General features: G+C 50.0%; 4 protein-coding genes across 5 annotated transcripts in view; 1 reads left to right on the top strand and 3 right to left on the bottom strand.

The window, feature by feature from the left end:
* Nucleotides 1–26716, top strand: part of TSPEAR (thrombospondin type laminin G domain and EAR repeats) — a 178884-nt gene that overhangs the window by 49188 nt on the left and 102980 nt on the right. The window lies entirely within an intron of this gene.
* Nucleotides 7260–8011, bottom strand: LOC139079826 (keratin-associated protein 12-1-like). The gene has a single exon (XM_070597287.1). It carries the CDS (start codon nucleotides 7969–7971, stop codon nucleotides 7534–7536), a length of 438 nt encoding a protein of 145 aa, XP_070453388.1. The 5' UTR covers nucleotides 7972–8011; the 3' UTR covers nucleotides 7260–7533.
* Nucleotides 13511–14645, bottom strand: LOC103544544 (keratin-associated protein 10-12-like). Its single transcript, XM_070597286.1, has 2 exons — nucleotides 13893–14645; nucleotides 13511–13850 (listed from the first exon to the last, which is right to left on the bottom strand). Exons 1-2 carry the CDS (start codon nucleotides 14594–14596, stop codon nucleotides 13778–13780), a joined length of 777 nt encoding a protein of 258 aa, XP_070453387.1. The 5' UTR covers nucleotides 14597–14645; the 3' UTR covers nucleotides 13511–13777.
* On the bottom strand, nucleotides 25036–25814 carry LOC103544541 (keratin-associated protein 12-1-like). The gene has a single exon (XM_070597844.1). The coding sequence runs from the start codon at nucleotides 25619–25621 to the stop codon at nucleotides 25301–25303; it is 321 nt and encodes a 106-aa protein (XP_070453945.1). The 5' UTR covers nucleotides 25622–25814; the 3' UTR covers nucleotides 25036–25300.

Genomic DNA, 26716 nt, shown 5'->3' with positions numbered 1-26716 from the left:
TTATTTCTATCATCCTATTTTGTGATTCTCTTTACTCTGACTTTCTACACTTCTTTTAAAAGTCCTTTCCTACTTAGATTTGCGTTGGTATTTCACCATTTTTTGTTCCTTTTCCTCCCTTCTCTGGTTCAGAACGTCACATGATTTCAGTTCCTTTACTGGCGATCCTAGGATTTCAGCAGGTAACCTTTATGTAGTGTGGGGTTGATCACATTCCCTCTCGCCTTGTAAATGAAAGCAGATCCCTTCCATTTACTTGCAACGTCTGTTCAGGACTCTAGTTTTACCTTGCTTTGTCCCCCTAAACCCACTAATTAGTCAGCATTGTTGTTGTTCTACTCAGTTAATATTTTTTTATCCACGTGTCTACCAGCTTGTTAAGTCGCTACTGCCCTCTGCCTCTCAGGTCTGCCTCCTGGGATATTGGCCTTCTTCCTGGACTGCATTCTGCAGAATTTCCTTAGTGAGTGTTTGTTGCCGGTTAATGCTGTTTCTCTTTGTCTGAAAATATCGTAATGTTGTTCCAGTCCTCACCCGAGAGTTTCTTGGGGAATGCGGTTTGAGGCTGAATGTGATCGTATCTCGGCGTTTTGGCCATTCTGTCTGCCTTCTCGTGTTACTGCTGAGAAGTCCACTCTTTGTTCTCCTTTGTGGGCAAACTGCTCCTTTCTTTGGCTACTGTCAACGTGTTCTCTCTTCTGAGTTCTTAGTTTTCACTACGTGGATCTAGGCATGGATTTCTTTTTGCTAATATGTGTCGTGCTTTGTGACTCTGAAGTACATGTTTTTCATCATTTCTGGAGAGCAGTTTGTATCTCTGAGTGTTGCTGGTTCTCTCTGGTCTCTTCCTCTGGAATATCAGTTAATTGAATATTGGCCTTCTCCTTCTATTTTGCAAATCTCTTAGCAACTTTTTTTTTCAGTTTTTAAAAAATATCTTTTGTTTTGGTACAGTTTCTTCAGGTCAGCGTTCTAGTTCATGTCCACTCTGTGTGGCCTGCCTAATCTTCCGTCTCCTCTGTGTGCAGTGGGCTTTTATTTCAATGATTTTGTATGTTTTCGCTATAGAAGGTCTATCGGTTCTCTCAAATATATTTGATTTTTGAAAGAGTGTCTTGTTCCTGTCTCCTGTTTGTTGTTCTATCGTTCAGTTCTACAGATGTTGTAAACACACTTTTTTACAAGTCTGTAATCAAGAATTCCACAACATGAAGTTCTGGAATGTCTTCTTCTGTTGTTTGCCATTTCTGACGCCTTTTGCTTGTGTGGACACGTGCTCTCACGTGTTTTGTGTTTTGGGTTGTGAGCTCGGGCGTGAGGTTCTTCGGTTGTGTTAACTCTGAAAAGCCCGGATGGCAGGTACAGGCCTCTGGGGACACGTGCCTGGGACAGCGTCCCATTGAGCGCTCATGGCAACCTCTGAGTCAGGCACCGGTGAAGTGCCAGTTTTACAGATGGGGACACCAAGGTCACAGACAGGCAGATCATTGCCCCAGGTGACAGTTTGTAGGTGGCAGAGCTGCAACTCAAACCCAGCCCCACCTGACAGTGCAGCGCGTGCCCTTGACGCTGCCGTGCTGGTGGAGACGGGTGCTGAGCTCCAGACAACACAGACGCCACCCTTCATGTGAGAGAAAGTGGAAGAGGGAGGTTGCTGTGAGTCCAAGGTGTGCAAGGCATCACTGGCTAGACCACAAAAGCTGAGAAAAGGCCAGCAAAAGAGAACAGCAGAGAGAGACACGCTCCAGCACATGCACTGTGACACCCTCTCTGTTCTGACTGCAGCTGCACATTTACTGTGACCTTTGTGGTCATCCAAGGGTCATCTTGTCCCCCACTGGACAGGGGTGGGGCTCTGCCTGTGATGGCTCACAGCCGTCTGCCCTGGGGCCCCATGGAGGTGCTCAGGAAATATCGAATGTGGTGTCAGATATAAGAGGGGGCTGGTGTCCTGCTGCTCTCTGTCCCCGAGGGAACGATGGCCAGGAGCACCTCCAGCCAGGCGATGGTGATGGCTGGCACACTGGCACACTGCTCAAGGAGCTAGCCGAGGAGCCCAGAGGTGGTATGCTCAGACAGGAAGGTGCTGCTTCTGTCTGCCAAGGACCGGTTGGTGGCAGGAAGCGGTGGCTTGGGGATGTCAAATGTCCCAGGCTTCGTGAATAAGGACAGCATGGCGGCCAGCCTGGTGCTCGGCCTTGCGGGCTGCAGCAGGAGTTGCGAGGGCAGAGAACAGGCCAGCAGGCTGCACGGGAAGGTGGACATCAGGCTCAGGCCACCCTCAGGGCATACTCATGAGGAGGGGCCAGCCCCCAGCCCCTCATCCCAGACCCTGCCTCTACACAGCGAGCCACCCCTCCCAGCCCCTGGGCGCTGTGCTAATGGCAAGTCCCAAGGAGAGAATGCTAGATTGATCAGTTTGTTAACCAGCCATAGAGGTGGTTCCTGGTTCACACCCTGTGGGAGCCGTGCAGGGTCCTTGGTAACTGGCCAGAGACTAGTGTGGAGCCTGGAAAGCTTGTTCCTGTGGAGGGCAGAGCTGGAGGGTCCAGACCTTTGTAGCACAGCTCGGCTGTCTGTGACCAGGGAGACGCTGGTTTGTGTGCCACAGCTTCAGCAGCAGGTGGGGGTGCCGCAGGGGACAGTGGGTGTGCAGACCAGGATAGAGTAGGAAGGCTGGCAGCAGCAGGACTGGCAAGAGGTGGCCTCACACATGGCGGGCCTGCAGCTCACGGGCACGCACACAGTGGGCCTGCAGCTCACAGGCACGCACACAGTGGGACTGCAGCTCACAGGCACGCACACAGTGGGACTGCAGCTCACAGGCATGCACACGGCGGGCCTGCAGCTCACGGGTGCCCACAGTGAGACTGTAGCTGTTGGGCACGAAGCAGGCCTCCTGGCAGGGGCTGGGCATTCAGCAGCCCGGGCTGCAGGAGGAGGGCTGGCCACAGGTTGTTGGGCAGCATAGGGACGGGCAGCTGCAGGCCGACTGGCAGGAGGCTGCTGAGCTGCACACGGGCCGGCACAGCAGAGCCACGCTGGAGGCTGGCTAGCTGCAGGAGCTCCTGCAGCCTGGGGTAGGGCAACAGGTGGGGAGACAGCTCAGGGGACCGGTGGAGCAGCTGGTGTGGCACATGGTGGCGTGGGGCTGGGCTAGGGTCAGGGTGGAGCACGGGGCTGGTCTGCAGGCTCCTTCCCCGAGTGGCCTTTATACCTGGGCTGTGCATCCCGGCGAGGTGTCCACCGTGTGCTATTGCTGATTTCACCTCCCTGTTCCTGTTTAGGGTGCCCCATGAAGCCAGTCCAACAAGGAAACCCCGATGCAGAGTGGAGTCTCTGAGCTGGGAGGGGCCAGTGCCAACAGTTGGCTGGGCTCATGTTGGGTTGGGTGCAGGGTCCCGTTGGCACAGAGTGGTCAAAGCAACCCCTTGGAGTCATTGTCCCCATGCATCCATCCACCTGCCCCATGGGTGTCCCTGGTGGGCACTGACACTCGCCCTCCACAGCGTGTCTACACGTGCCTGTGGGCGTGGGGGTGACACTGCCCCAGCAGCGAGGGGCTCAGGTCCATTGGCTGCCAGTGACAGCCCCCCACTTTGGGCTTCTTCCTGCTGGGACATTTGGGCCACTGCCCACAGGTGTGGGACCCTGGCCTTGTGAAGGAGCAGAGGACGCTGGCTGAGATGTGCCCTGACTTCTGCCTGCAGGGGCCACCCAGGCTGGGCCCACAACAGGACTGTGCACCTGGGATCGCTGGGGTGCGAGGCCCTGCAGACCCTGGGGAAGAACAGACCATGTTCTGCCCCAGCCCTCAGGCGGCCGCTGAGAAGGACAGAATTTAACCCTGTGTGTCCCTGCCAGCCCCACCCTAGGCCCTATGTGGGGTCTTTCCACACACAATCTGATGAAACTTCACTTTGATTCTCCAAGGAAGCAATTTTTGTTCCTGAACCTTACTCAGTCAAGGCTCCTGAGAATCCAAGAGCTGGTTCCAGGCCAGACGGTGGCTGGTGAGGGCGTCTCGATTTGAGGTCACATCGCGCTGTATCCCTGGCCGGCGAGTGATCCTAGCTCGCAGTGGATTCTGAAGGATCCTCATGTCCAAGACAGTGGAGTCTTGGGAGCAAGGGGCAGGGGTTGGGGCGAGTGGGGTCCCCATGGTGTGTGCAAGGAGGCCTGGCCCCCGAAGGCCTGGAGTGCCGTGTCTGGCCTCTACAGAATTGTGGACAGATGTTTGCCATAAAAGCTGAGTGAGAAGGTGCGGTTGACACCCTGTCTGATGCAGAGATGCCCAAGGCTACTCTTTGATGAGTGGACATCAGTCCCACCTGCTCACAGGCAGGCCTGCACTGATTTCAGCCTGGAACATTCCGGAAGAGGAGTTAGCAATGACCCCCATGTTCGCCTGGCCTTCCCAGTGAGGCTGAGTAGCAGAACCGAGGGACACAGTCCTTCAGTTTGATCTCGCTGGCTGCCCTGGGGGCTGTTCGCTGGGAGGGTGGTCAGGGATGATGGTGGGGCGTGAACGGAGCTGACTGAGGACCTTCTCTTGGGGGCGGTTATCATGAATCTGCTTTCCTGTTCATGACATTCCCCATCTGAGGCAACAGGCTGTGCAGGGCAATGCTTCTCTCCATATGGGCTGTGCGGGGAGGGTGCAGCGCTGGTGTGGTGGTCTCCCACCCGCACCCAGTGCTCTCTGGGGCCTGTGAAGGAGGAAGCCTGCTTTGGAGACCCCTACGGTGCGGAGCACAGGCATCAGGCCGCTGCAGTGGTGAGGCTGAATAAAAGGCACTGCCTGCAGGAGCTAAAGCCAAGCTCACCACCACATAGGATGGAAAGTTCTAGCAACACCTGTTGGGGACCCAGGCCAGACCTGTCCCTCTGCCTTGACCCCTCCCTCCCCTCAGTCACCTCAGGGACTTGACCACGTGCCCCACCGGCCATTTCTCCACTTCCCATCCCCATGCTGCCCAGCGGCCTGGGGCCCAGCCTTCTGATGCAGCTGGCCTGCTGTGTGCCCGTGAGCTGCAGGCCGCCTGAGTGTGGCCTTCCGGCTCTTCCTCTGAGTGCTGCTGGCCTCCTGCCATCTGACCCCTGTGGTCCCTGCCTGTGCTGAACCTGCTGTGAGGCTCTGACTCCTGGTCTCTGTCACCTCTGTGATGCCCTGTCATGGACCTCACCTACGTTTTAGGGTTCAACCTCCTTTGCTACCTGCATGTGCCCTTGCTGCCCTCTGGGAGAATTCTGCACGTCTGCCACGCCCAGGGCAGCATGGCTCATTTGCCCTCACCTTTCTGTTTCTGGGGCCCAGGGTCCCTGTCTCAGCTTGATGGCTAAGCTGTCACTCCACAGCTAATAAAACGAGGACACAGACCCAAGTCTGGGTGTGCCTGGCTGTCTTCCTTTCTCCCGCTCCTCCTGAAGTCCCCTCCATGGTCAGCCCCCGCTCTCCTGGGCCCACCTTTGGTCCTGCACAGACATGTACCGTGTCATCTCTGGTGGGGTGACAGTGCCCCAGCCGTCCCAGGTTGGCATTACTCATGTCCTCAGGAGCAACCCATGAGGCTGGTCACCACCCTGAACCCGAAACTCTGCCCTTAGCCCTGCATTCCAGACTTGGGGTTCAGGTCCCAGTTCTCTTGAGCCAAGTTGCCCACACGTCCTAGTTTTCCCAGGCTGGTCCTGTGTAATTATTAATAATGGTCCTTTCATTCAAAATTGCCCCAGTTTTAATGGTAAATTTCAAGGGCGCCCTACCCAGAGGCCTCTGCCCCATCCCACCTCTGCACTGTCAGTGAGTGACCTATGACCCTGGCCATGGTGACCCTCACGATGCAGCTGCACCTGCTTCCCTCCGTCTTCGGGCCTGTCCCCATGCACGCCCGGAGCGCAGTCGCCGTGGCCCCGTTCCTGTGGTTCCCGCGCACAGCACACCTCGTCCTTCTAGGACAGTGGGGAGCTTGTCCGCTGAGTCTTTAATTCCCATTACTTGATTTTTTATTTCTAGAAGTTTTACTTGTTTCCCTCAGGTCTGTTTTTTTCTTTTATTCTAATAGATTCTCATTCTCTTCTCATATTTACAATAATCTCCTTTAAGCGTATTACCTATGTTCTTTTAGTTTTTCTCTTATAGTCACCATGCTGTACGTTACATCCCCAGGACTTATTTACTTTATAACTGGAAGATTGTAACTTTTGACCCCCTTCACTCATTTTGCCCACACCCACCCCCACCTCTGACAACCACCACCGTCTTCTCTGCGTCTCTGGGTTCAGTGTTTTTTTGGATTCCACATATAAGTGAGATCATACAGTATTTGTTTTTTTGGTCTGACTTATTTCCCTAGTCATAGTTGTTTTAAAGTTTCTGTCTAATGGCTCCAACAACTGGATCATTTCTGAGTCCAATTTTGTTGATAGCTTTGTCTCCTGACAATGGATTTATTTTTCCCTGCTTTTAAATGTCTTCTAAGTTTTGTTTAATGTCAGATATTTTATATTAATTAAAATGGACATCAACTAGTTTCCTCCTGGAAGTGAGTGTGTCTCTTCTTCTGTCAGGTCATCAGTTTGTGGGGCAGGTTTGAATCAACCTGGTCAGATGTAGAAGTTGGTTTGGGTTTTGCTGTTACTGTGACGAACTTCAGGGTACCAGGACTTCGGACTCCTGCTGTGGTGGGCTGCCGGCAGCTTGTGCTTAGGGTAAGGGCTGAGGCGCAGAGATTTTGCTCCGCCCTAAGTTTTCAGCTACATGTGCAGGCTGATGCTGCTCACGCAGCTGGCCAGGTGAGTTGGGAGACAGGAGGGCTCTCTTGCCTCCTGTTCCAGTGTCATCTTGAGCAGGTCCTTGTGCCTGGGACCTGGGGGGCGAGGCTTTCTCACTTCCTACCACTCCTCCCTGGGATGGCCAGACTCTGCTTTGTACTTGCAGGGGATTGTGTGAGAGTTTCCTGCCCTCCTTGTAGGAATCCTTTAAGGGACCATGTGGGACCCGCGCCCCAGGCCTGTTTCCCGTCCCCCACTCAGGGGGAGGATATTTTTCCTCTGCAATTCTCCATCCACAGTGTGAGTCTCGGGTGGCTGACGTGAGGAAGCCCCTGCCTCCCACACCAACACACCAACCAAGGGCCCCCCACCTTTAGCTGAGCCGCCGGAAGAGGACTCTTTGAGGAGCGGCTGCCGTGCTTATTTGCATACACCTTTAAGGAGAGAACTGAAAACTACAGGAGCATAAAATGCACAGACGAGCTGCGTCAGGAGAGCACGATTTATTTGGCTCACGTGGAGTTTTGCTTCCTACTGGGAACAGAGAAGGACTCTGGGAATCAGGAATTCCCTGAGGGCATAGGGAGGGTCACGGAGGGATCCAGGTCATCCTGCCACATTCTCACCCCAGAGTTCAGAGGGGTCGGTGAGCATGCATTTCATCTGCCACATGCAGAAGCTGGAGGCCCGCAGAGGACTCGTTCTGGGAGGGCTACAGGTGAGGACCCGTCTGCACTGATGCAGCTGAGAAGGGACTCGTGGTCAATAGCAGCAAGGGGAGCTGCAGGAGATGGGTCTGCAGACCAGGGTGGGGCAGGACGGCTGGCAGCACCCGGAGGACTGGCAGGAGGGGGCCACAAGCACGGCAGGCTTGCAGCTCACAGGCACACGCACGAAGGACTGCCAGGAGGGGACCACACACGTGGAGGCCTGGCAGCTCACAGGCCCGCCGAAGGACTGGCAGGAGGGGCCCACACACACAGTAGATTGGCAGCTCACAGGTGTGCACACAGCAGGCTGGCAGCTCACAGGTGTGCACACAGCTGACTGGCAGCTCACAGGTGTGCACACAGCAGGCTGGCAGCTCACAGGTGTGCACACAGCAGGTCTGCAGCTCACAGGCACACAGCAGGATGCCTGGCAGGGCCTGGGCGAGCAGCAGGCAGCCTGGCAGCCCGAGGAGCAGCTGGTGTGGCACATGGTGGCGTGAGGCTGGGCTGGTGTTGGGGTAGAGGCAGTGGTGTCTGCAGGCTCCTTCCCGGGGCGGCCTTTATACCTGACAGTGGGTGTTCCCAACAACACGGAAGCACACTGTTGACTTCCTCCTGGCTGTTTCCACCACGGTCCACAGCAGCTTCCTGTCTGGGGACGCACTCCTCTGTTATGCTCTACCATAAATCAGTTTGGCTTCAGGCCGATTCCTCCCTCTGTGAACAGGACGTCTGGGTTTGACCCCATGTGGGGTTTCTCCAGGCCATCACTGTGCACGCAGCCCTCCACTCGGAGGACTGTGTCCTTTCAATCCTGTTTGTCTCGTGCCATCAGTGGAGACTTGGAGGCAATCATGTATTTCAGCTCTTATTCTGTGCAGGAACACATTAAAGCAGGGCTCGCAAACTGAAGTCTGAGGGATGCAGCTGGCCTGCTGCCCGTTTGTAATAAAGTCTTATTGGACACATGCATGTACATGTCATCCAGGGCGGCTTTTGCACGGCAACGCTGAGCAGTGATGGGAGAGACCACTCAACCACAAGGCCTGAAATGCTTACACCTGCTCTTCACGGAGCGTTTGCCAACTCCTGCCTCATGGTCGTCTACACAAGAATTGATTTGTTCATGCAACAATTATATCCTGTGTGCTGGTCATGGAGAGTCCTGGCCCCATGAGCCTTCCAGGGCCATGAAGAAACGAGTGAATGAAGAAATTCATGCATGAAAGAATTCCAGAGAGGGCTGAGTCCCGGGAAGGAAACAGGTTCAGCAGATAGAGAGTGATGGGGGTGCTGGGGGGTGGTCTGGGGGCCTCTGTGAGGAGGCCATGCGGAGCTGGCACAGGGGATGTGAAGAGGGGAGGGGACAGTGTTCCAGCAGAGGCAGCCGTGGGGGTGAGGTGAGGACACTGCTGCAGAAGCAGGTGTGGTCCAGGAGCCATGGGAAATCCCACCGTGTGGGGCGCGAGGGTGCAGGGGCTGGTGAACCAGGCATCTCAGTCCTGGGCTGATAGAGGGAGAAGGAGTCGGTGACCTTGAGGACACATCAGTAGAAATTATCCAATCTGAAGAAGTGGGAAAAAGAGTAAGAAAAAGGAGAGCGGTGTCAGAAAGTCAAACCTACAAGTAATTTCAACCAAAGAAGGAAAAGAGACTGACACTGACGCATAAGAATGTTTTGAAGAATAAAAGACAAAAATCCCCAAATTTTATTTTTTTAAAAAAAATTTCAACTTACAGATCCAAGAATATCAGAAAGCCCCTAAAGCCCCAACACAATTTGGCACAGCAGTAAAAACCACAGATTCCGGAGGGAAACCAGGCAGCTTCAAACACCGCTTCTCTGTGTGCAGTGGTGAGAATGTGCCCACGTCATGGGCTCCTTCTAGAGCCTCCTAATTGCACATCTGTACCAGTGGGGTATCACCCACCCCTTGAACGGCAGCAGGACGGATCATTAATCAGTTATGAGATTGTCCACGTGAATTCTTGGCTCTGCACCTGACACAAAGCTGGAACTTGGTTGTTACTGTTGTTATTGCAACAATGTGGACCCTGCACAGTGAGGACCCAGCCCCATGGCTCCCGCCCACTGGGAAGACCTTCTGGATTACTGAGTTTCCAAAGCAAAATGGGGACCCTGGTGGGGTAAGTGTGACTGTGTCTGTGCAGACAGAGGACAAGGTATTCAAAATTGGGAAGGATCTTGAAAATCGTGATGTGGAGCCCCTGTCCCCAGCTGACGGCCCTTCACCATCCATCCTGGACGCGACTCCAGAGTCACGTGGCCGCTGAGTCACAGGGAGTCTCCAGCTGAGGAGGAACCTCCTAGACGGCGTCACTTCAACCAGAAACTCCAGGAGGAAACCCATGGAGAGGAAGAGGAGAACAACCAGGTATCCACGAGGAAGGCACCTGGTGGCTCATTGCCAGGACGCCCACAGCCCGCAGGTATAAAGGTCCCCCTGGGCCAGGAGGCTGCAGACCAGCCCGTCCTCTGCCCTGACCCCAGCCCAGCCCCACACCACCATGTGCCTCACCAGCTGCTCCACAGGCTGCCAGCCAGCTTGCCCTGCCCCCTGCTGCCCTCCCCTGGGCTGCGGGAGCTCCTGCGGGCAGCCGGCCCCCTGCGTGTCTCTGCTGTGCCGGCCCGTGTGCGGCTCTGCCACCTCCTGCCAGTCGGCCTGTGGCTGCCTGTCCCCATGTTGCCTAACGACCTGTGGCCAGGCCTCCTCCTGTAGCCTGGCCTGCTGTGTGCCCAGCCTCTGCCAGGTGGCCTGCTGCACACCTGTGAGCTGCAGGCCCGCCTTGTGTGTGCCCGTGAGCTGCAGGCCCACTGTGTGCGTGCCCGTGAGCTGCAGGCCCATTGTGTACCTGGCCCCCTCCTGCCAGTCCTCCGGGTGCTGCCAGCCCTCCTGCTCCACCCTGGTCTGCAGACCTGTCCCCTCTTGCACCCCTTCCTGCTCCTGAGCTTATGGCCTCCTTTTATGTGTGGGGTCGGAAGCAGCCAGCTCTGAACTCCTATGAGACGCCCCTGTCCTCATCCACTTCAGACCTTCCGGACCCAACTAGACCACCTTGCAGCAAGGCTGCTCCATCCCAGCCAGCCAGGCTGCGGGGCTCACCCCCCAGTGTCCCCTGACAGCAGCCCAGGTCATCCACTTGGCACCCACACTGACTGGTGTGGCATGTGCACATTCTGCAGCCTCCAGCATCAAAGGTCTAATAAACACCAGAGTGGACACTTGTCCCAATATGTGCGACGTCTCTCCTCAGTGTCTTTCCCTAACTGCTTCCCCAGGGGTGGTTTCCTAAGGATTCTGGAAAGTTCCTTCTCTGCAGAGAAGGCCCAGCTTACCAGGTGGCCGAGACCAGGCAGCTGACCACTCAAAGGTGGCCTCTTGCTGTGAGATGATAAATTTGTGTTGTGTTAGCCACCACATTCGGGGTCCTTTGTCACAGGTGTCACAGGACCCACCCAAGTTCTCTGTGGCACAGCCTGCGATTCCCACCCTCCCTCCGTGGTCCTGCCACCTGCAGCCCTGACCGCCAGGTAGGAGGAGGCGGGAGCCACCGAGGGAAGGAAGGCGGGCGCCTCACGCGGGCTGTGAGGCTGGCTCCTCCGTGCCCTGCTGCGGGGTCTTCCAGCCCATCCTTCCTGCGTGGGCTCTTCCTGCTGCAGTTCGGCCCCTCGGCCCCAACCAGGGAGGCGGCCTCGCTCTAGCTGGGCCTTCCTTTCTCAGGTGCTCGGCAGCTGGAGCTCCTTCTGCCCAGGTCTGCCCGGCTCCAGGCTCTTCCCCAGCCTCAGTCCCCCATCCTCTCTCCCGAGGGTCCACATCAGACCTATGGGGACACTCAGCGGCATCGCCCTTAGTCCACCCCACCCCCACCCAGAGCGTCCAGCACAGATTCTAGGCTGACTCGGACTGAGGCCGTGGTGGCCCTCCCTGGGCCCTCCCTGCAGGAACTCTGTCACCCTCCTGGTGATCCCCTGGGAGCCCCTCCTCCCTTGGCAGCTGAGGACATAACAGCCACAGTCCCTGCCCCTTGGAAGGCTGGGGGTCATGGCACAGCTCTCTCCAAGGAAATGCTCTCCTGACCCCCGGCACCCGCAGGCCTGAACTCCCGACCTCATCATCCCCAGACACCTTCCTCTTGGCCTCGCCACCCTCTTTAGGGGCTGGAGTCGGGGGATGTGTAGTAACTTCCTGGAGTTCAGGCAACAAAGTGCCCTGACCTGGTGACTGAAACAACAGAACTTTATCCCCCACAGTCCGGGGCCAGAGTCCGAGAGCAGGGCGTGGCAGGCTGGTTCCTTCTGAGGGCGGTGAGGGAGTCTGTCCCGTTGTAACTGAACTTAAGTGGTCCATCCATCTCTTGGTGAGCGCGGAGCCAAAAAGCACAACCAAGGCTGAGGCGGGTGAAGAGAAAAGGTCTGTTGCTTGTCCAAGCAAATGGGGGGCACGAGGGATGGCTCCACAGCGGTGCCCCCCGCCCCTCAGCTTAGTGCAGTCGGAGGTTTTATACACCAGAGCGCAGAGGATGTGTTACAACTGCGTAACAACTGGGCCCACTCAGGGCGCATGTGCAAGCCCTTACACAGCCAGCTCGTGCAAGAAGCCACTACACAGCAGGTGCAAGGCAACTCCTGGATGCTTAGAGCCGGAGCAGTTTGTGGGGTCCTCCTGCAACTGTGTAAGTTTCACTTAGGATGGCAACAGCTGCAAAAACGACATGAGCTTCTGAAAAACAGCACATTTTGTGTTCTCCTTGTCTGGAAAGCATCTGACATACTGTGTTTAGTTATGGATCAGATTGTTGCTAAGCCTTTCCTTTCCTGGTGCCTGGTCACACCGTCCTCTCCTGCTTCGAGGTTTGCTGGTGGCTTTGCCATCCCTTGGCATCACCCTGACCTCTGCCTCCATCTTCACAGCGTCTGCCCTCTGTGCCCGTCTCTGTGTCCACAGTGTCCTGTTTTTCACCGCCCCCGCCCTCATTTTATCTTGATCACATTTGTGAAGACACTGTTTCCAAATAAGGTCAGGGTCATAGTGCTGGGGGTTAGGATACCAACATCTTTTTTTCGAGGAGGACACAATTCAACTCCTGACAGGGAGTCAGCTCAAAGCTGCAAAACTACACCGGCCCCTCCTTTGCCCACCTGCCTGGCGGTGCTGGGGCTCCCTGTGGATCCGTGGCATCTGTGGTCCCCTGGGAACAAGGGGACAGGAGAGTCCAATCTGGGAATCCCAGTCCGACTGACACTCGCTGTGACACAGACAGAGCCCGAGTTCACAGAGAAAGGCCAACCCCCGGCCTGTGGGTGGGCCTCTCTTCCATCAGAGGCCTAGGGTATAAGTAGACATCCAGTGCTGACCTGGTCGGACTGACTGGTACCCCTGGTGGCCCACTGAGACTGAAGGCTCACCCTCCCCCACTATCCCATGGATTTGTTCACAAGGTGACTGTTTGCTCTGGGCCTCCTCAATCAGACCTTGAAAGCTTGAGCAGAACAAGTAATGTGGGAACTGACATCCATGCCCCTTTTGGGACCCATGGGAACTTCCGGATGTGTCAGCGCATGCAGGAGTCGGCCTCAGGCCTGTGCAGGACCAGCGCACAGGTGCTCCCCCTCTCTGTGGGCACCTCTCTCCAAGGGGCGTCAGCAGGATCCCCAACCACACGGGGTTTCTGCTGCTCCCCACTCAGCTGCACGCTGCATGGGCAGGGGGACGGTGTACACAGGAGGCCCAAGGCCCCTCGGGGTCCAAGCCTCCTGCACCCACGCCCGCCTTGGGGGCCAGCCTTGGAGGGCTCCCCACAGCAGGAGGGGGCTGCAGGGCAGAGCAGGGGACAGAGCAGGCGGATGCGACCGCTGTCAGCTCTCAGTGTCCCTCAGCTGTTTGAACCTGGGTTTGAGACCACGTCTTCACTGTCTGGTTCTATCAGATGGGGACCCGCTGCCCACGTGGGGAGTGGCCGCGGGGGGTGGGGGGCTCAGGAGGAGGAAAGAGAGACAGAGGGCCAGATTTCCTGACACAGACGTTGTATTGATTATAGCCATGGACGTTTGTCACACCGAATGCCGGCAACCAATCCGCACAGGAGGCTCCCGGGTCCCCCAGGTCCCTGCCTTGAGGGATCTGCGGGTCATCTCTTCTCAGAATGGGACGGCGGCGGGGTGTGCAAATCCCCAACACAGAGAGAGAGATCTTGGCATCTGAGGGTCGGGCTCTTGGGAGGGACCTGTGCTCAGGAGCAGAGACAGCAGCTCGAGAGGCAGGAGCCGGAGCAGCTCAGCAGCAGGAATTCTGGGCCGAGGCGGGGCCGCAGAGCAGGGACACGCAGGAAGAGGGTTTGCACACAGGCTGGCAGAGCAGGGACACGCAGGAGGAGGGTTTGCACGTGGGGCGGCAGAGCAGGGACACGCAGGAGGCTGGGTGGCAGCAGCTGGGCTGGCAGGAGGTGGGGCCGCAGCAGGAGGGGACGGGCACGCAGCAGGCGGGCCTGCACACGGGGCGGCAGATGAGGGACACGCAGGAGGAGGGTTTGCAGCAGGACGGGGGGCAGGGGCTGGGCTGGCAGCACGAGGGGGCTGGGCAGGGGGAGGCCCCAGAGCAGATGGGGGTGTAGCAGACGGGCACGCAGCAGGCCTGCTGGCAGGGGGAGGAGGTGCAGCAGGACGGCTGGCAGCTAGACTGCTGGCAGCACGAGGAGTCTGAGCAGGGGGAGGCCCCAGAGCAGACGGGCACACAGCACACGGGCTTGCAGCAGACGGGTGTGCAGGAGACGGGCACGCAGCAGGCCTGCTGGCAGGGGGAAGAGGTGCAGCAGGACAGCTGGCAGCTAGACTGCTGGCAGCATGAGGGCGTGCAGGAGCTGGCGCAGGCTGACTGGCAGGGGCTGCACACATAGCTGGCAGGGGTGCAGACGAGCGTCAGGCAGGGGGCCGGGGCGCAGCAGCTGGGGGCGCAGCAGGGGGGCTCGCAGCAGCTCTCTGGGCCGTCGTCCACCTGCCAGGAGGAGTCGGGGCAGGAGTCCCAGGCACCGGGCTGGCAGACCCAGCTGCCATAGCTGAGGTCGCTGGAGCAGACGGACAGGGTGGAGGCGGCCATGGTGGGGCGGTGGGGCTGGAGGAGGGTGGAGTGTGTGTGTGAGTGTGTGTGTGTGTGAGTGTGCATGGTGCCAGGGGCTGTGGCTTTTATACCCCTCTGGGGTGTGTGTTGTCCCAGCAGGAGGCCGCATACCCTCCCTTCCTTGTTGGTGTTTTGCACTGTGAGGGCCTTCATTATGGCCGGTCCAGTGTCATGAAATGTCCTTCCTCCACTCGTAAAACGTGGACCATGCTGGGCAGGGCTGCTGTCCCAGTCCTGAGTCTGCCCTGCAGGGACACCTGCCAGAAGGAGCAGCCTCCCTGTGGCTGACCCTCCAGCTTCCACGGGGCGGGTCATATGTCAGGACGCCTGGTGACAGTGGCTCTGGGCCCATGGGGACGCACTCCATGTGGGTCCAGGCTCTGTGTGCACGTCCGGACCTGGGCCAGCCGGCCTGGCCTGTGACTGGGGGACAAGTGGCCGAGGTGCCTGTTTTGGGGACAAGACAATGTGAGGATGGCCCTTCCTGGGCAGGCTCTGTGAACTTGATGGTCCCAATGTCGGCTGAGGGCAAAAAGGAGGATGCGGCCCAAGGACTGGAGAGGGCCTCCCCTCTTGCTAAAAATCAGTTGACCGTAGATGCATGGGTTTATTTCTGGACTCTCAATTTTGTTTCATTGATCTGTATGTGTATCCTTATGCCAGTGCCACTGTTTCGATTACTGTAGCTTTGTAGTAAGTTTGTTTCTTCCTTGTTAAGTTGGATGTCTTTTATTTCTTTTTCTTGCCCAGCTGCTCTGTCTAGAACTTCCAGTACAATGTTGAATACAAGTGATGAAAGTGGTCACCTTTGTCTTGTTCCTGACCTTAGGGGGAGAGCTTTCAGTCTCTCACCATTGAGCATGACGTTAGCTGTGGGTTTTTCATGATGCCCTCTAATATGTTGAGGAAGTTCCCTTCTATTGATAGTTTGTTGAGTGTTTTTATCATGAATGAGTGTTGGCTTTTTTCTGCATCGATTGAGACGATCACATGATTTCCCCCTTCATTCTGTTACTGTGGCACGTTACATTGATTGGTTTTTGTGTATCGAGTCACTCTTGCCTTCCTGGGACACATCCCACTTGGTTGTGATGGAGAATCCTTTTAATATACTGCTGCATTTGGCTTGATTGTATTTTGCTGAGGACTTTTTACCTTCAGAAGGAATATTGGTGTGTAGGGCTTTTTGGTTTGTTTCTGTGTGGCTTTGACGTCAGGCGAATGCTGACCTCATAGAATAAGTTAGGGAGTGTTCCTCTTACTCTGATATTTGAAGGAGTTTGAGATGGATTGGTGTTCATAGTTCTGTAAATGTTTAGTAGAATTCAGCATTGAAGACATCTGGTCCTGGCTTGTTTTTGGGGAAGTTTTTGATGACCCATGTCATCCCGTTACTTATTTTATGTCTGTTCAGCTTGTCGATTTCTTCCTGAGTAAGTTCACTCACTTTATATCCAAAGATACAAATAGATTGAAAGGAAAAGGATGGGAAAAGGCATTTCATGGAAACAGTAACCAAAAGGGAGCCGGAAGAGTATAATAACATCAGACAAAATAGACTCTGAATCAAAAAATTGTTGTAAAAGACAAATAAGGCCATTAAATATTGATGAAAGGGTCAACATAGCAAGAAGATATGAGAATTTTAAACATATATGCACCTAGCCACAGACCTCCAAAGTATATGAACTAAAAATCGACAGAACTGAAGAAAGACAGTTGTAGTTCTAAAATAATAATTGGGGACTTCAATAAACCATTTCCTCCAATAAAAAATGAAATAAAAGAACTACTCCATCCAAGATCAGTAACGAAACGGAGGACTTGAAGAACACTATAAACTAACTCGACCTAACAGATATATACACAACCTTCCACTCTAAGCAGAATACACCTTCTTCTTAAGTTCCCGTGGGACATTCTCCAGATTAGACCACATGTTAGGCCACAAAATAAATCTCAATAAATTTTAAAAGATTGAAATCATATAAAGTATCTTCTCTGATCACAATGAAAAGGAAACTAGAAATCAGTAACAAGGTAAACGGAAAAATTCACAAATATGTGGAAATTAAACAACACACACTTAACCAATTTGTCAAGAAGAAATCAGGCGGGAGGTTGGAAAATACTTTGAAATGAATGAAAATTAAAACACAGCAAACCGATACTTATGGGACACAGCAAATCAGTGCTCTGAAGGAAATTTATAGCTGTCAACACTTACATTAAAAAAAAAAAAGATTCAAATGCATAACCTAACCCGTAAGGGCCTAGAAAAAGATCAGAATAAACCTAAAACTAGCAGAAGGAAGGAAATAAAGATTAGAGCATAGATTACTGAAAAAGAGATGAGAAAAACAGTAGAGAGCATCAAGCGAACCAAAAGTTGGTTTTTTGAAAAGAGCAACAGAATTGACAAACCTTTAGCTAGACTAAGAAAAGAGAGAGGAGACTCAAAAGTTACTAAACTCAGAAATGAAAGTGGGGACATCACTAGTGACCTTACACAAACAAAAAGGATTATGAGAGAGAACTATGAACAATTGTACACCACAAAATTAAATAATCTAGATGTAATGGGAAAATCGTTACAAACGCACGAAGTACCAAAACTCACACTTTATGGCATTCTTTATTTTTTCTTATGGCTTCAAGTGACTGCTTAATACCATTTTACTTCAGCTTGAGTGATCATTTCTTATAGGGCGGGTCTACCAGTGATGAACTCTTTCAACTTATATTTACCTGGAAATGCCTTAATTTCTCCTTCATTTTTGAAGGGTGCTTTTGCTGGATATAGACTTCTTGCTTGACAGTTTTTTCTTCCAGCACTTTAAACATGTCATCCCACTGCCTTCCACCCTCATGGTTTCTGATGAGAAATTGGCTGTTAATCTTCTCTTCTGCGGCATGTAAGATACTCTCTCTGTCTTTGTCTTTGGATAATTCGATTGAATGTGTCTCAGTGTGAATTTCTTTGAGTTTGTTCTACTTGGAGCTCATTGAGAATTTTGGATGTGTAGATTCATGTGTTTCCTCAACTTTGGGATATTTTCAGGTCTTCTCACTCTCATTTTTCTGGGACTCCTCTTCAATGTGTGTTGGTCTGCTTGATGTGGTCCCACAGGTCTCTTAAGCTTTGTTCATTTATCTTCACTCTCTTTTTCCCAACCACTCCTCAGACTGGAGTATTTCAGGCAACCTACCTTCAAGTTCACTAATTCTTTCTCCTGCCTGCTCAAATGTGCTACTGAGCCCCTCTAGTGGAGTTTTCCTTTCAGTTATTGTATGCTTCAACTCCAGAATTTCTATTTGGCTCCTTTTGGTATTTCTCTTTATTAATAATCTCTATTTGGTGAGACATCAGTCTGTTGGTTTCTCTTAGTTCTTTGTTCACAGTTTCCTTGAACTCTTAGAGTATTTTAAGAGAGTGGGTTTAAGGCTTTGTCAAATAAGTTCAATGGCTGGGCTTCTTCAAGGATAATTTTCTGTTAATTGCTTTTTTCTCTCTCTAAATTGGCCAAGTTCCTTTATTCCTCCTTTGTGTGCCTCGTAATTTTTGTTGAAATGGGTATTTTGAATATTATAATGTGGTAACTCTGGATATCAGATTCTCTTCCCTCCCCTGGAGTATGTTTGCCTTTGTGTCTTCCGTATCTCAATGTCATGGGGTCATGGGTTCACACTGACATGAGGAGCAGTAGTTCAGTCATTTATTTGCTCTAGTATTCCATCATATGGATGTAACACCGCTTGTCTGTTCTACTGTCGACAGACCTTTGGGTTGTTCCCTGCTTATGGCTGTGATGCAAACGTATCTTAAGCTCATTCATGCACCCGTCTTTCTTGCTGTGTGTGCACACATACTCAGGAACAGAGTTGCTGGGTCTTAGGATATACACATGTTCAACATAGTAGATAAGGCTCAACATAAATAATTTGTCTGTAAGTTGCATAAAGGATTTCCACAAAGGTATGCTTCAGTCAGCAGGTATGAGCTTCTGGTTCCTCACCCTCAGCACCTGCCGTTGAAGCTCTCCTTTGTTTGTTTGATTTTTTAAGTCAAATGTATTGAGGTATAATTTGTGTACAATAAAACTTAGTCTTTTTAGGTGTACTTTCAATGAATTTTTATAAATGCATATGGTTTATATATACCACATCTGCACCACATCATGATACAGAATATTATCACTCCCCCAAATTTCCTCACACCCCTTTTTTGTCAGTCCTCTGCCTCCACTCCCAACCTCTGGCAGCCATTGATTGGGTCTCCATCCCTCCAAGTGTGCTTTGTCTAGAATGACATATAAATGACACTGATAACAGGAAGGCTTTCAAGCTTGCCTTCTTTCACCCTGAATAATGCATTTGAGGTCCACCCGTGCTGTTGCGTCCATTAATAGTTTGTTTGTTCCTTTTATTTTGCTGAGTTTGTAGTTTGTTTATGCACTGATCACTTGATGGACATTTTGTTTGCTTCATATTTTTGGCTTTTGTGAATGAATCCACTATAAATTCGTGTACAAGCTTTTTCGTGGACATAGTTTTGATTTCTCTTGGGTAACTGTCTCAGGGTGGAACAGCAGGGTCATAAGCTACGTGTCTGTCCTCTTGCTAACACCATCTTACCTTGATCAACATAGATTTCTGGTGAGTGTTTGTTCTCCAACTTTTTCCTTCTTCTTTAAGAAAGTTATTCAGGCAATTCTAGCTTCTTTGTCTTTCCATGTAGATATTAGGATAACCTTATCAATATCTACAAAAAAATTCATGTTGAAATTTAGATTGAGATTGTGTTTAAAGTATAGGTCAATTTTGGGGAAAATGGACATATCTGGCAATCCGTGAACATGATATATTTATTTATATCTTCTTTGATTTCTCTCACCAATGTTTTATAGTTTCCAACATAGAAATTTTGCACATTTTTATTCCTTTTTCTTTTTTTTTGGTGAGGAAGATTAGCCTTGAGCTAACACTCATTGCCAATCTTCCTCTTTTTGCTTCAGGAAGATTGTCCCTGAGCTAACATCTGTAACAATCTTCTTTTATGTTGTATGTGGGATGTGCCACAGCATGACTTGATGGGCACTGTGTAGGTCTGTGCCTGGGATCTGAACCCACGAACCCCGGGCCACCAAAGCAGAGCATGTGAACTTAATCTCTATGCCAGTGGGCTAGTCCTTGCACACTTTTTTCACAAGATTTATCCTTAAGTATTCTATAATTTTTGATGCTACTGTAAATGGTGTTCTTTATCAATTGTCATTTTCAATTATTCATTGCTATTGTGTAGAAATAGAATTGATTTTGTATATTAACCTTTGTTCTTTGAATTGCCCCACTTATTAGTTCTAGAAGCTTTATTACAGAATTTTCAGGACTTTCTAGATAAATAGCAATGTAATATGTTAATGGAGACTGTGTTATTTCTTCCTTTCCTTTCTGTATGCCTTGTACTTATTTTTATACCCTTGTTGCACTGTTTAGGAACTCCAGTTTGAAAATGACTGGAAGAGGTGAAATTAGAAATCCTCACTTTGTTCCTGATTTTAAAGAGAAAGCATGCAATCTTTCATCAAGTCTGACGTTAGCTGTAGGTTTTTGTAGTGTCCTTTAAAAGTATTCCTTTTAATTCTAGTTTGCTGAAAGTTTTTATCCTGAATGGAATTTGAATTTTGTCTGACGCTTTTCTGAATCTGTTGAGATGATATGTCTGTTGATATGGTGAGTTACGTAAATCAATTTGAACACTGAACCAACCTTGTATTCTTAGGATAAATCCCACATGATCATGAGCTTTTATCTGTTGTATATATTTCCAGATTTGACTTGCTAATATTTTGTTGGGTATTTTTGCAGCTTTGTTCATGAGAGATATTGGTCTATAGTTTTCTTGCAATGGTTTTGTCTAATCTTGATGTCAAGATTATGCTGGCCTTAGACATGAACAGGGAAGAGCATTTCCCTCTGTCTTGTGGAAGACTTCATGCAGAATTGGCAGTATTTCTTCCTTAAATGTTTGGTGGAATTTGCTAGTGAAGCTATTTGGTCCTGGAGTTTTCTTTGTTGTAAGATTTTTAACTGCAAATTCAATTTCTTTGATAGACATGGGACTATTTAGCTTAACTATTTCTTCTTGAATGAGCTTTTGTAGTCAAGTCTTTTAAGGAATTTGTTCATTTGAACTAAGTTATTAAATTTATTAGCATCAAATTGTTGATATCATACCCTTATACATTTTTTAAGACTGGTCGAGTGCAGTAGTGAGAAGGCCTTCTAATCTTTTACTGACTGTAAGATCTGTAATTCCTTTATTCCTAATATTGGCAATTTGTGTCTTTTCTTTCTTTTTATTTTCCTGATCAGGCTAACAGTTTATCAATTTTATTGCTCTTCTCAAAGAAGCAGCTTTTGGTTTCATTGTGGTTTTTTTTCCCCATTGTTTGTATTCACTATTTCATTGTTTTCTGCTGGTATTTTAAATTATCTCCTTGCTTTTACTCCTTTTGAGTTTAATTTCTTCTTTTCTAGTTTAAGATGAAAACTTAGATAATTGATTTCAGAATTTTCTTCTTTGTGACTATAAGTATTTAATGATGTAATTGTCCCTCTAAACACTGAGCGGTGTCTCACCTATTTTGACATATTGTCTTCTCATTTGTATTCCATTCAACATATTTTCTAATTTCTCTTGTGACTTCTTCTTCAACCTATGGATTATTTAGAAGTGGGTTGGTTAATTTCCAAATACGTGGGAGGGTTCCAGCTATCTTTTTATTATTAATGTTTAATTTAATTTCATTGTCGTAAGAGAATTTACTGTATTAATTCAATTCCTTTAAATTGGTTGAGGTTTATTTTGTGGTGCAGAATGTGGTCTTTTTGGCATACATTCTATGTGCCCCTGAAAAGAATGTGTATTCTCTTATTGTGGGTGGTGTGTGGTATCAGTATCCATTAGGTCAAGTTGGTTGATAGGATTGTCAGACCTTTTATATCCTTATGATTTTCTGTCTACTTGTTCAATTGATTACTGAGACGCTGAAGTCCAATGGTAAATGTGGGTTGGTCTGTTTCTCACTTCAGTTCTATCTATTGGTTTTTTGTTTCATGTGTTTTGAACCTTTGTTGCTAGGTGCATACACATTTGGAATTGTTGTTTTGTTGGTGAATTAGCCCCTTTATCATTATATAATATCCCTCTTTATCCCTGATAATACGTATTGCTCTGAAATGTACTTTTTTGGATGTTAATGCAGCTAGTCCAACTTTGATTAGTGTTTGTGTGGTATATTTTTCCATCTCTTTACTTTTAACCTATGTTTTATATTTAAAGTGGGATATCTGGTAGATAGCTTATCATTGGGCCTTACTTTTTTTAATCTAATTTGAAAATCTCTGTCTTTTGATTTAGATATTTAGACACTTTACACTTAATATAATTATCGATATATTTCAATGTAAAATATCATCTTGCTGGTCATGTTCTATTTGTCCCATCTGTTCTTTTCCCCTTTTCCTTCTTCTTAGGTTTAGTCCTGTTAATGGTTCCATTTCATCTCCACTGTTGGCTCCGTAGTTATACATCTTTTCAAAGTTGTTTGGCCTAGAGTTTACAGTATACACCTTTAACCTAACAGTGTAGCTCTGAGCGATACCATGTCCTTCACTACAGTGCAGGACTTTACAGCAGTGTGGTTCCATTTCCCCCACGTCCTTAGTGTTTTGTTGTCGCATTTTACTTTTACGTGTGTTACAAATCCCACAATGGATGGTTACTATTTTTGCGCTAGATGGTCAATTATGTTGCAATGCTTTTTCCATTTCTCTTCTCTTTAAAGCATTTCTAGAGCCCATTCTTTTCCTAGTGTAGAGCCAGGGTTCTCTAAGCTGTCATAGTCCTTGGCTTGAAGAAATTTTCTTAATATTTCTGGTGGTGCATGTCTGCTGTTAATCTCTTTCAGTTTTTGTTTATCTGAAAAGGTATTTATTTCACTTTCATTTTGAAAGATACTTCAAGTTTCACAGCATTGACAGCTTTTTCCCTTTGCATTTTAAACATGCCGTTCTACTGTGTTTCGGATTGTATGATTTCGAATTCTAGCTCTGATGAAATTCTTATCTTTGTTTTTCTGTATGTAGCATGTCTTTTTTCATATGAATGCTTTGAAGATTTCCTCTTTTGGTTTTTGACAGTCACTGTTTTAGTATGAGGTGTCCAGGTCATTTTTTTTTGTAGGAGGGACATATTATGCTACTTGAGATGCTCTGAGCTTTTTGGATCTATGGTTTTATGTCTTTCGTTAAGTTTAGAAAACTTCTAGGCTATACCTCTTCAAATATTACTTCTGCCTTATTCTCTCCCTCTCCTCTCTTTGTGGGAGTCTACAGGCATTAATGATGATTTTATTCTCCTAAGCTGTTTGATGTCTTGTTCTTTCTGCTCCCCCTCACCCCCCCCCCACCCCCGTCTTTCTCCTTGTGTTTTAATATGGGCAATTTCAACCTGCTTATCTTCAGATTCAATGATTCTGCACTTGGCTGTCTCAGTTCTGCTGATGTGTCCATTGAATTCATCTTTGGTACTGTATGGTATTGTATTTTGAGTTCTACACTCTCTGTTTGACTTTCTTTTCATTTCCATCTCTCTATTGAAATTCCCCCTTTGTCCATATATGTAGTCTGTGTTTTGCATTTGATCCTTTAAAATATTAATTTTAGTTATTTTCTCTCTCTCTCTCTCACTCTCTCTCCTCCTCTCTCTCCCTCTGCCTCCCTCATTTATTCCATGAAGCCCCATATATCCCACTTAATCCAATGCTTCACTCCATCCATGGGTAATGCTTATCCTAAATTTAAAATTTTTCATTTTTGTGCCTTTATTTATGGATTTACCACACACGTGTCCCCTCTAACCATTCTACCAGATCACTTAACCTTTCTTACTTATTTGCCACTTCTTTGACTCTTTTTGCTGTATTCTGGATACTTTCTTCAGATCTGCCTTCTGATCTTTCTAATTCTCTCTTCAGCTGTGTCTAATATTCTGTGTAACTTGTCCACTGAGTTTTTCATTTACACTACTTGATTTTTTGTTTCTAGCAGTTCTATTTGTTTCCCTCAGGTGTGTTTCTTTCTTTTATTCTAATAGACTCTCATTCTGTTCTCATGGTTCCACATCTCTCCTTTATTTCTTTACGTATATTACTTCTTTTCTTTCTTTCTTTTTTTCTCTTATAGTCACTATGCTATACATTACATCCTAAGGACTTATTCATTTTATAAGTGGGAGTTTGTACCTTTTGACCCCCTTCACCCATTTTGCACACGCCCCACCCCCACCTCTGACAACCACCAATCTGTTCCCTGTGTCTATGGGCTCATTGTTTATTAGATTACACATATAACAGATAATACAGCATTTGTCTTTCTTGGTCTGACTTCTTTCACTAGTCATAGTTATTTGAAAGTTTCAGTCCATTGGCTCCAACATCTGGGTCATTTCTGAGTCCAGTTTTATTGATTGCTTTGTCTCTCGACAATTGATTGATTTTTTCCCCCTGCTTTTTGTTTTGTTTGAATGTCAGGTATCATGGACTAACTGAAACGGACGTGAACAGTGTTTCCTCCAGGAAATGGTTGTGTCTCTTCTGTCAGGTCATCAGTTTATGGCGGAAGTTTTGAATTAACCTGGTCAGATGTTGACCTTGGTTTGAGTTTTATTGTTATTGTGATGACCTTCAGGGTACCAAAGAATTCTGATTCCTCCTGTGGTGAGCAGCAGCTTGTGCTTAGGGCCGGAGCTGGGGGTGCTGTGTTTTAGCTCCTCCCTAACTTTTCAGCTGCCCTGCGTGCCTGGCGCACAGAGGGGACCTCAACACCCATCTGCCTTTCTCGGGTAGAGACTGATGCTGCTGAAGCAGCTGTGCTGGCCAGGTGAGTCGGGAGGCAGAAGGGGTCTCGAGCTGTCCCATAGTCAGACTTGAGCAGGCCCTGTGTGCCTGGGACCTGGAGGGCAAGGCTTTCTCACTTCCTGCTGCTTCTAGCTGGGATGGCTGGACTTTACCCTCTATTTGTGGTGGGATTGTGTGAGAATTTCCTGCCCTCCCTGTTATAGTAATCCTTTAAGATACTATGTGTGACGCAGAGCCCAGGACTGTTTCCCATCCCCTACTCAGTGGGAGGGAACTTTTTCCTCTTCCCTTCCCCATCCACAGTGTGGGTCTCCGATGGCCGATGTGAGGACAGCACCTCCTCACACCCTCCGCTCACCAGTGATTCCCCCACCATCAGCTGAGCCATGAGGAAGCCGGCTGCTTGAGGAGGGGCTGCTGAGCTTACGATTTGTATACACCTTCAGGGAAAGAATTTCGGAAATAAAGGAAGATAAAGTCGATGGACAAGCTGCATTGGGAAAGCACGATTTATTTAGCTCACATAGGGTTTTGTTTCCTGCTGGAGACAGAGAAGGACCCTGGGAACCAGGGCTTCCCTGAGGGGATGGGCAGGTTCACGGAGGGAGCCAGATCATCTGGCCACGTGCCCACCTGAGTTTACAGGGTTCAGCAGATGCTTTTCATCTGCCACGTGCAGAAGCTGGAGGCCCACTCTTTCTGGGAAGGGTACAGGTGTGGACCTGTGTGCACTGAGAGCAGCTGAGAAAGGGACTCATGGTCAGTAGCAGCAAGGGGTGCAAGAGGGGACAGGTCTGCAGACCAGAGTGAGGCAGGAGGGCTGGCAGCACCTGGAGGACTGGCAGGAGGGGGCCACACAGACAGCAGGCCTGCAGCTCACAGGCACACACACGAAGGACTGGCAGGAGGGGGCCACACAGACAGTGGGCCTGCAGCTCACAGGTGTGCACACAGCCGGCTGGCAGCTCACAGGTGAGCACACGGCAGGCTGGCAGCTCACAGGCACACAGCAGGATGCCTGGCAGGGCCTGGACGAGCAGCAGGCAGCCTGGCAGCCTGAGGAGCAGCTGGTGTGGCACATGGTGGCGTGAGGCTGGGCTGGTGGTGGGGTGGAGGCGGTGGTGTCTGCAGACTCCTTCCCGGGGCGGCCTTTATACCCGACAGTGGGCGTTCCAACAACACGGAAGCACACTGTTGACTTCCTCCTGGCTGTTTCCACCACGGTCCACAGCAGCTTCCTGTCTGGGGACGCACTCCTCTGTGTTATGCTCCACCGTAAATCAGTTTGGCTTCAGGCCGATTCCTCTCTCTGTGAACAGGGCGTCTGGGTTTGACCCCACGTGGGGTTTCTCCAGGCCATCACTGTGCACGCAGCCTCCACTCGGAGGACTGTGTCCTTTCAATCCTGTTTGTCTCGTGCCATCAGTGGAGACCTGGAGGCAATCATGTATTTTGAGATTTTATTCTGTGCAGGAACACGTTAAAGCAGGGCTCACCAACTGAAGTCTGAGGGACGCAGCTGGCCTGCTGCCCATTTGTAATAAAGTTTTATTGGACACAGGCATGTACATGTCGTCCGGGGCGGCTTTTGCACGGCAACGCTGAGCAGTGATGGGAGAGACCATGCAACCGCAAGGCCTGAAATATTTACACCTGCTCTTCACTGAGCGTTTGCCACCTCCTGCCTCATGGTCATCTATACAAGAATTGATTTGTTCATGCAACAATTATATCCTGTGTGCTGGCCATAGAGACGTCCTGGCCCCATGAGCCTTCCAGGGCCATGAAGAAATGAGTGAATGAAGAAATTCATGCATGAAAGAATTCCAGAGAGGGCCGAGTCCCAGGAAGGAAACAGGTTCAGCAGATAGAGAGTGACGGGGGTGCTGGGGGGTGGTCTGGGGGCCTCTGTGAGGAGGCCATGTGGAGCTGGCACAGGGGATGTGAAGAGGGGAGGGGACAGTGTTCCAGCAGAGGCAGCCGTGGGGGTGAGGTGAGGACACTGCTGCAGAAGCAGGTGTGGTCCAGGAGCCGCGGGAAATCCCACCGTGTGGGGCGCGAGGGTGCAGGGGCCGGTGGACCAGGCATCGCAATCTTGGGCTGATAGAGGGAGAAGGAGTCGGTGACCTTGAAGACACATCAGTAGAAATCATCCAATCTGAAGAAGTGGGAAAAA

The sequence above is a fragment of the Equus przewalskii genome, chromosome 27 (assembly GCF_037783145.1).
Source record: "Equus przewalskii isolate Varuska chromosome 27, EquPr2, whole genome shotgun sequence".
Classification (NCBI taxonomy): Eukaryota; Metazoa; Chordata; class Mammalia; order Perissodactyla; family Equidae; genus Equus; species Equus przewalskii.
Note: the sequence above shows the minus strand (reverse complement) of the source record. Positions and strands in the feature narration are given on the sequence as shown.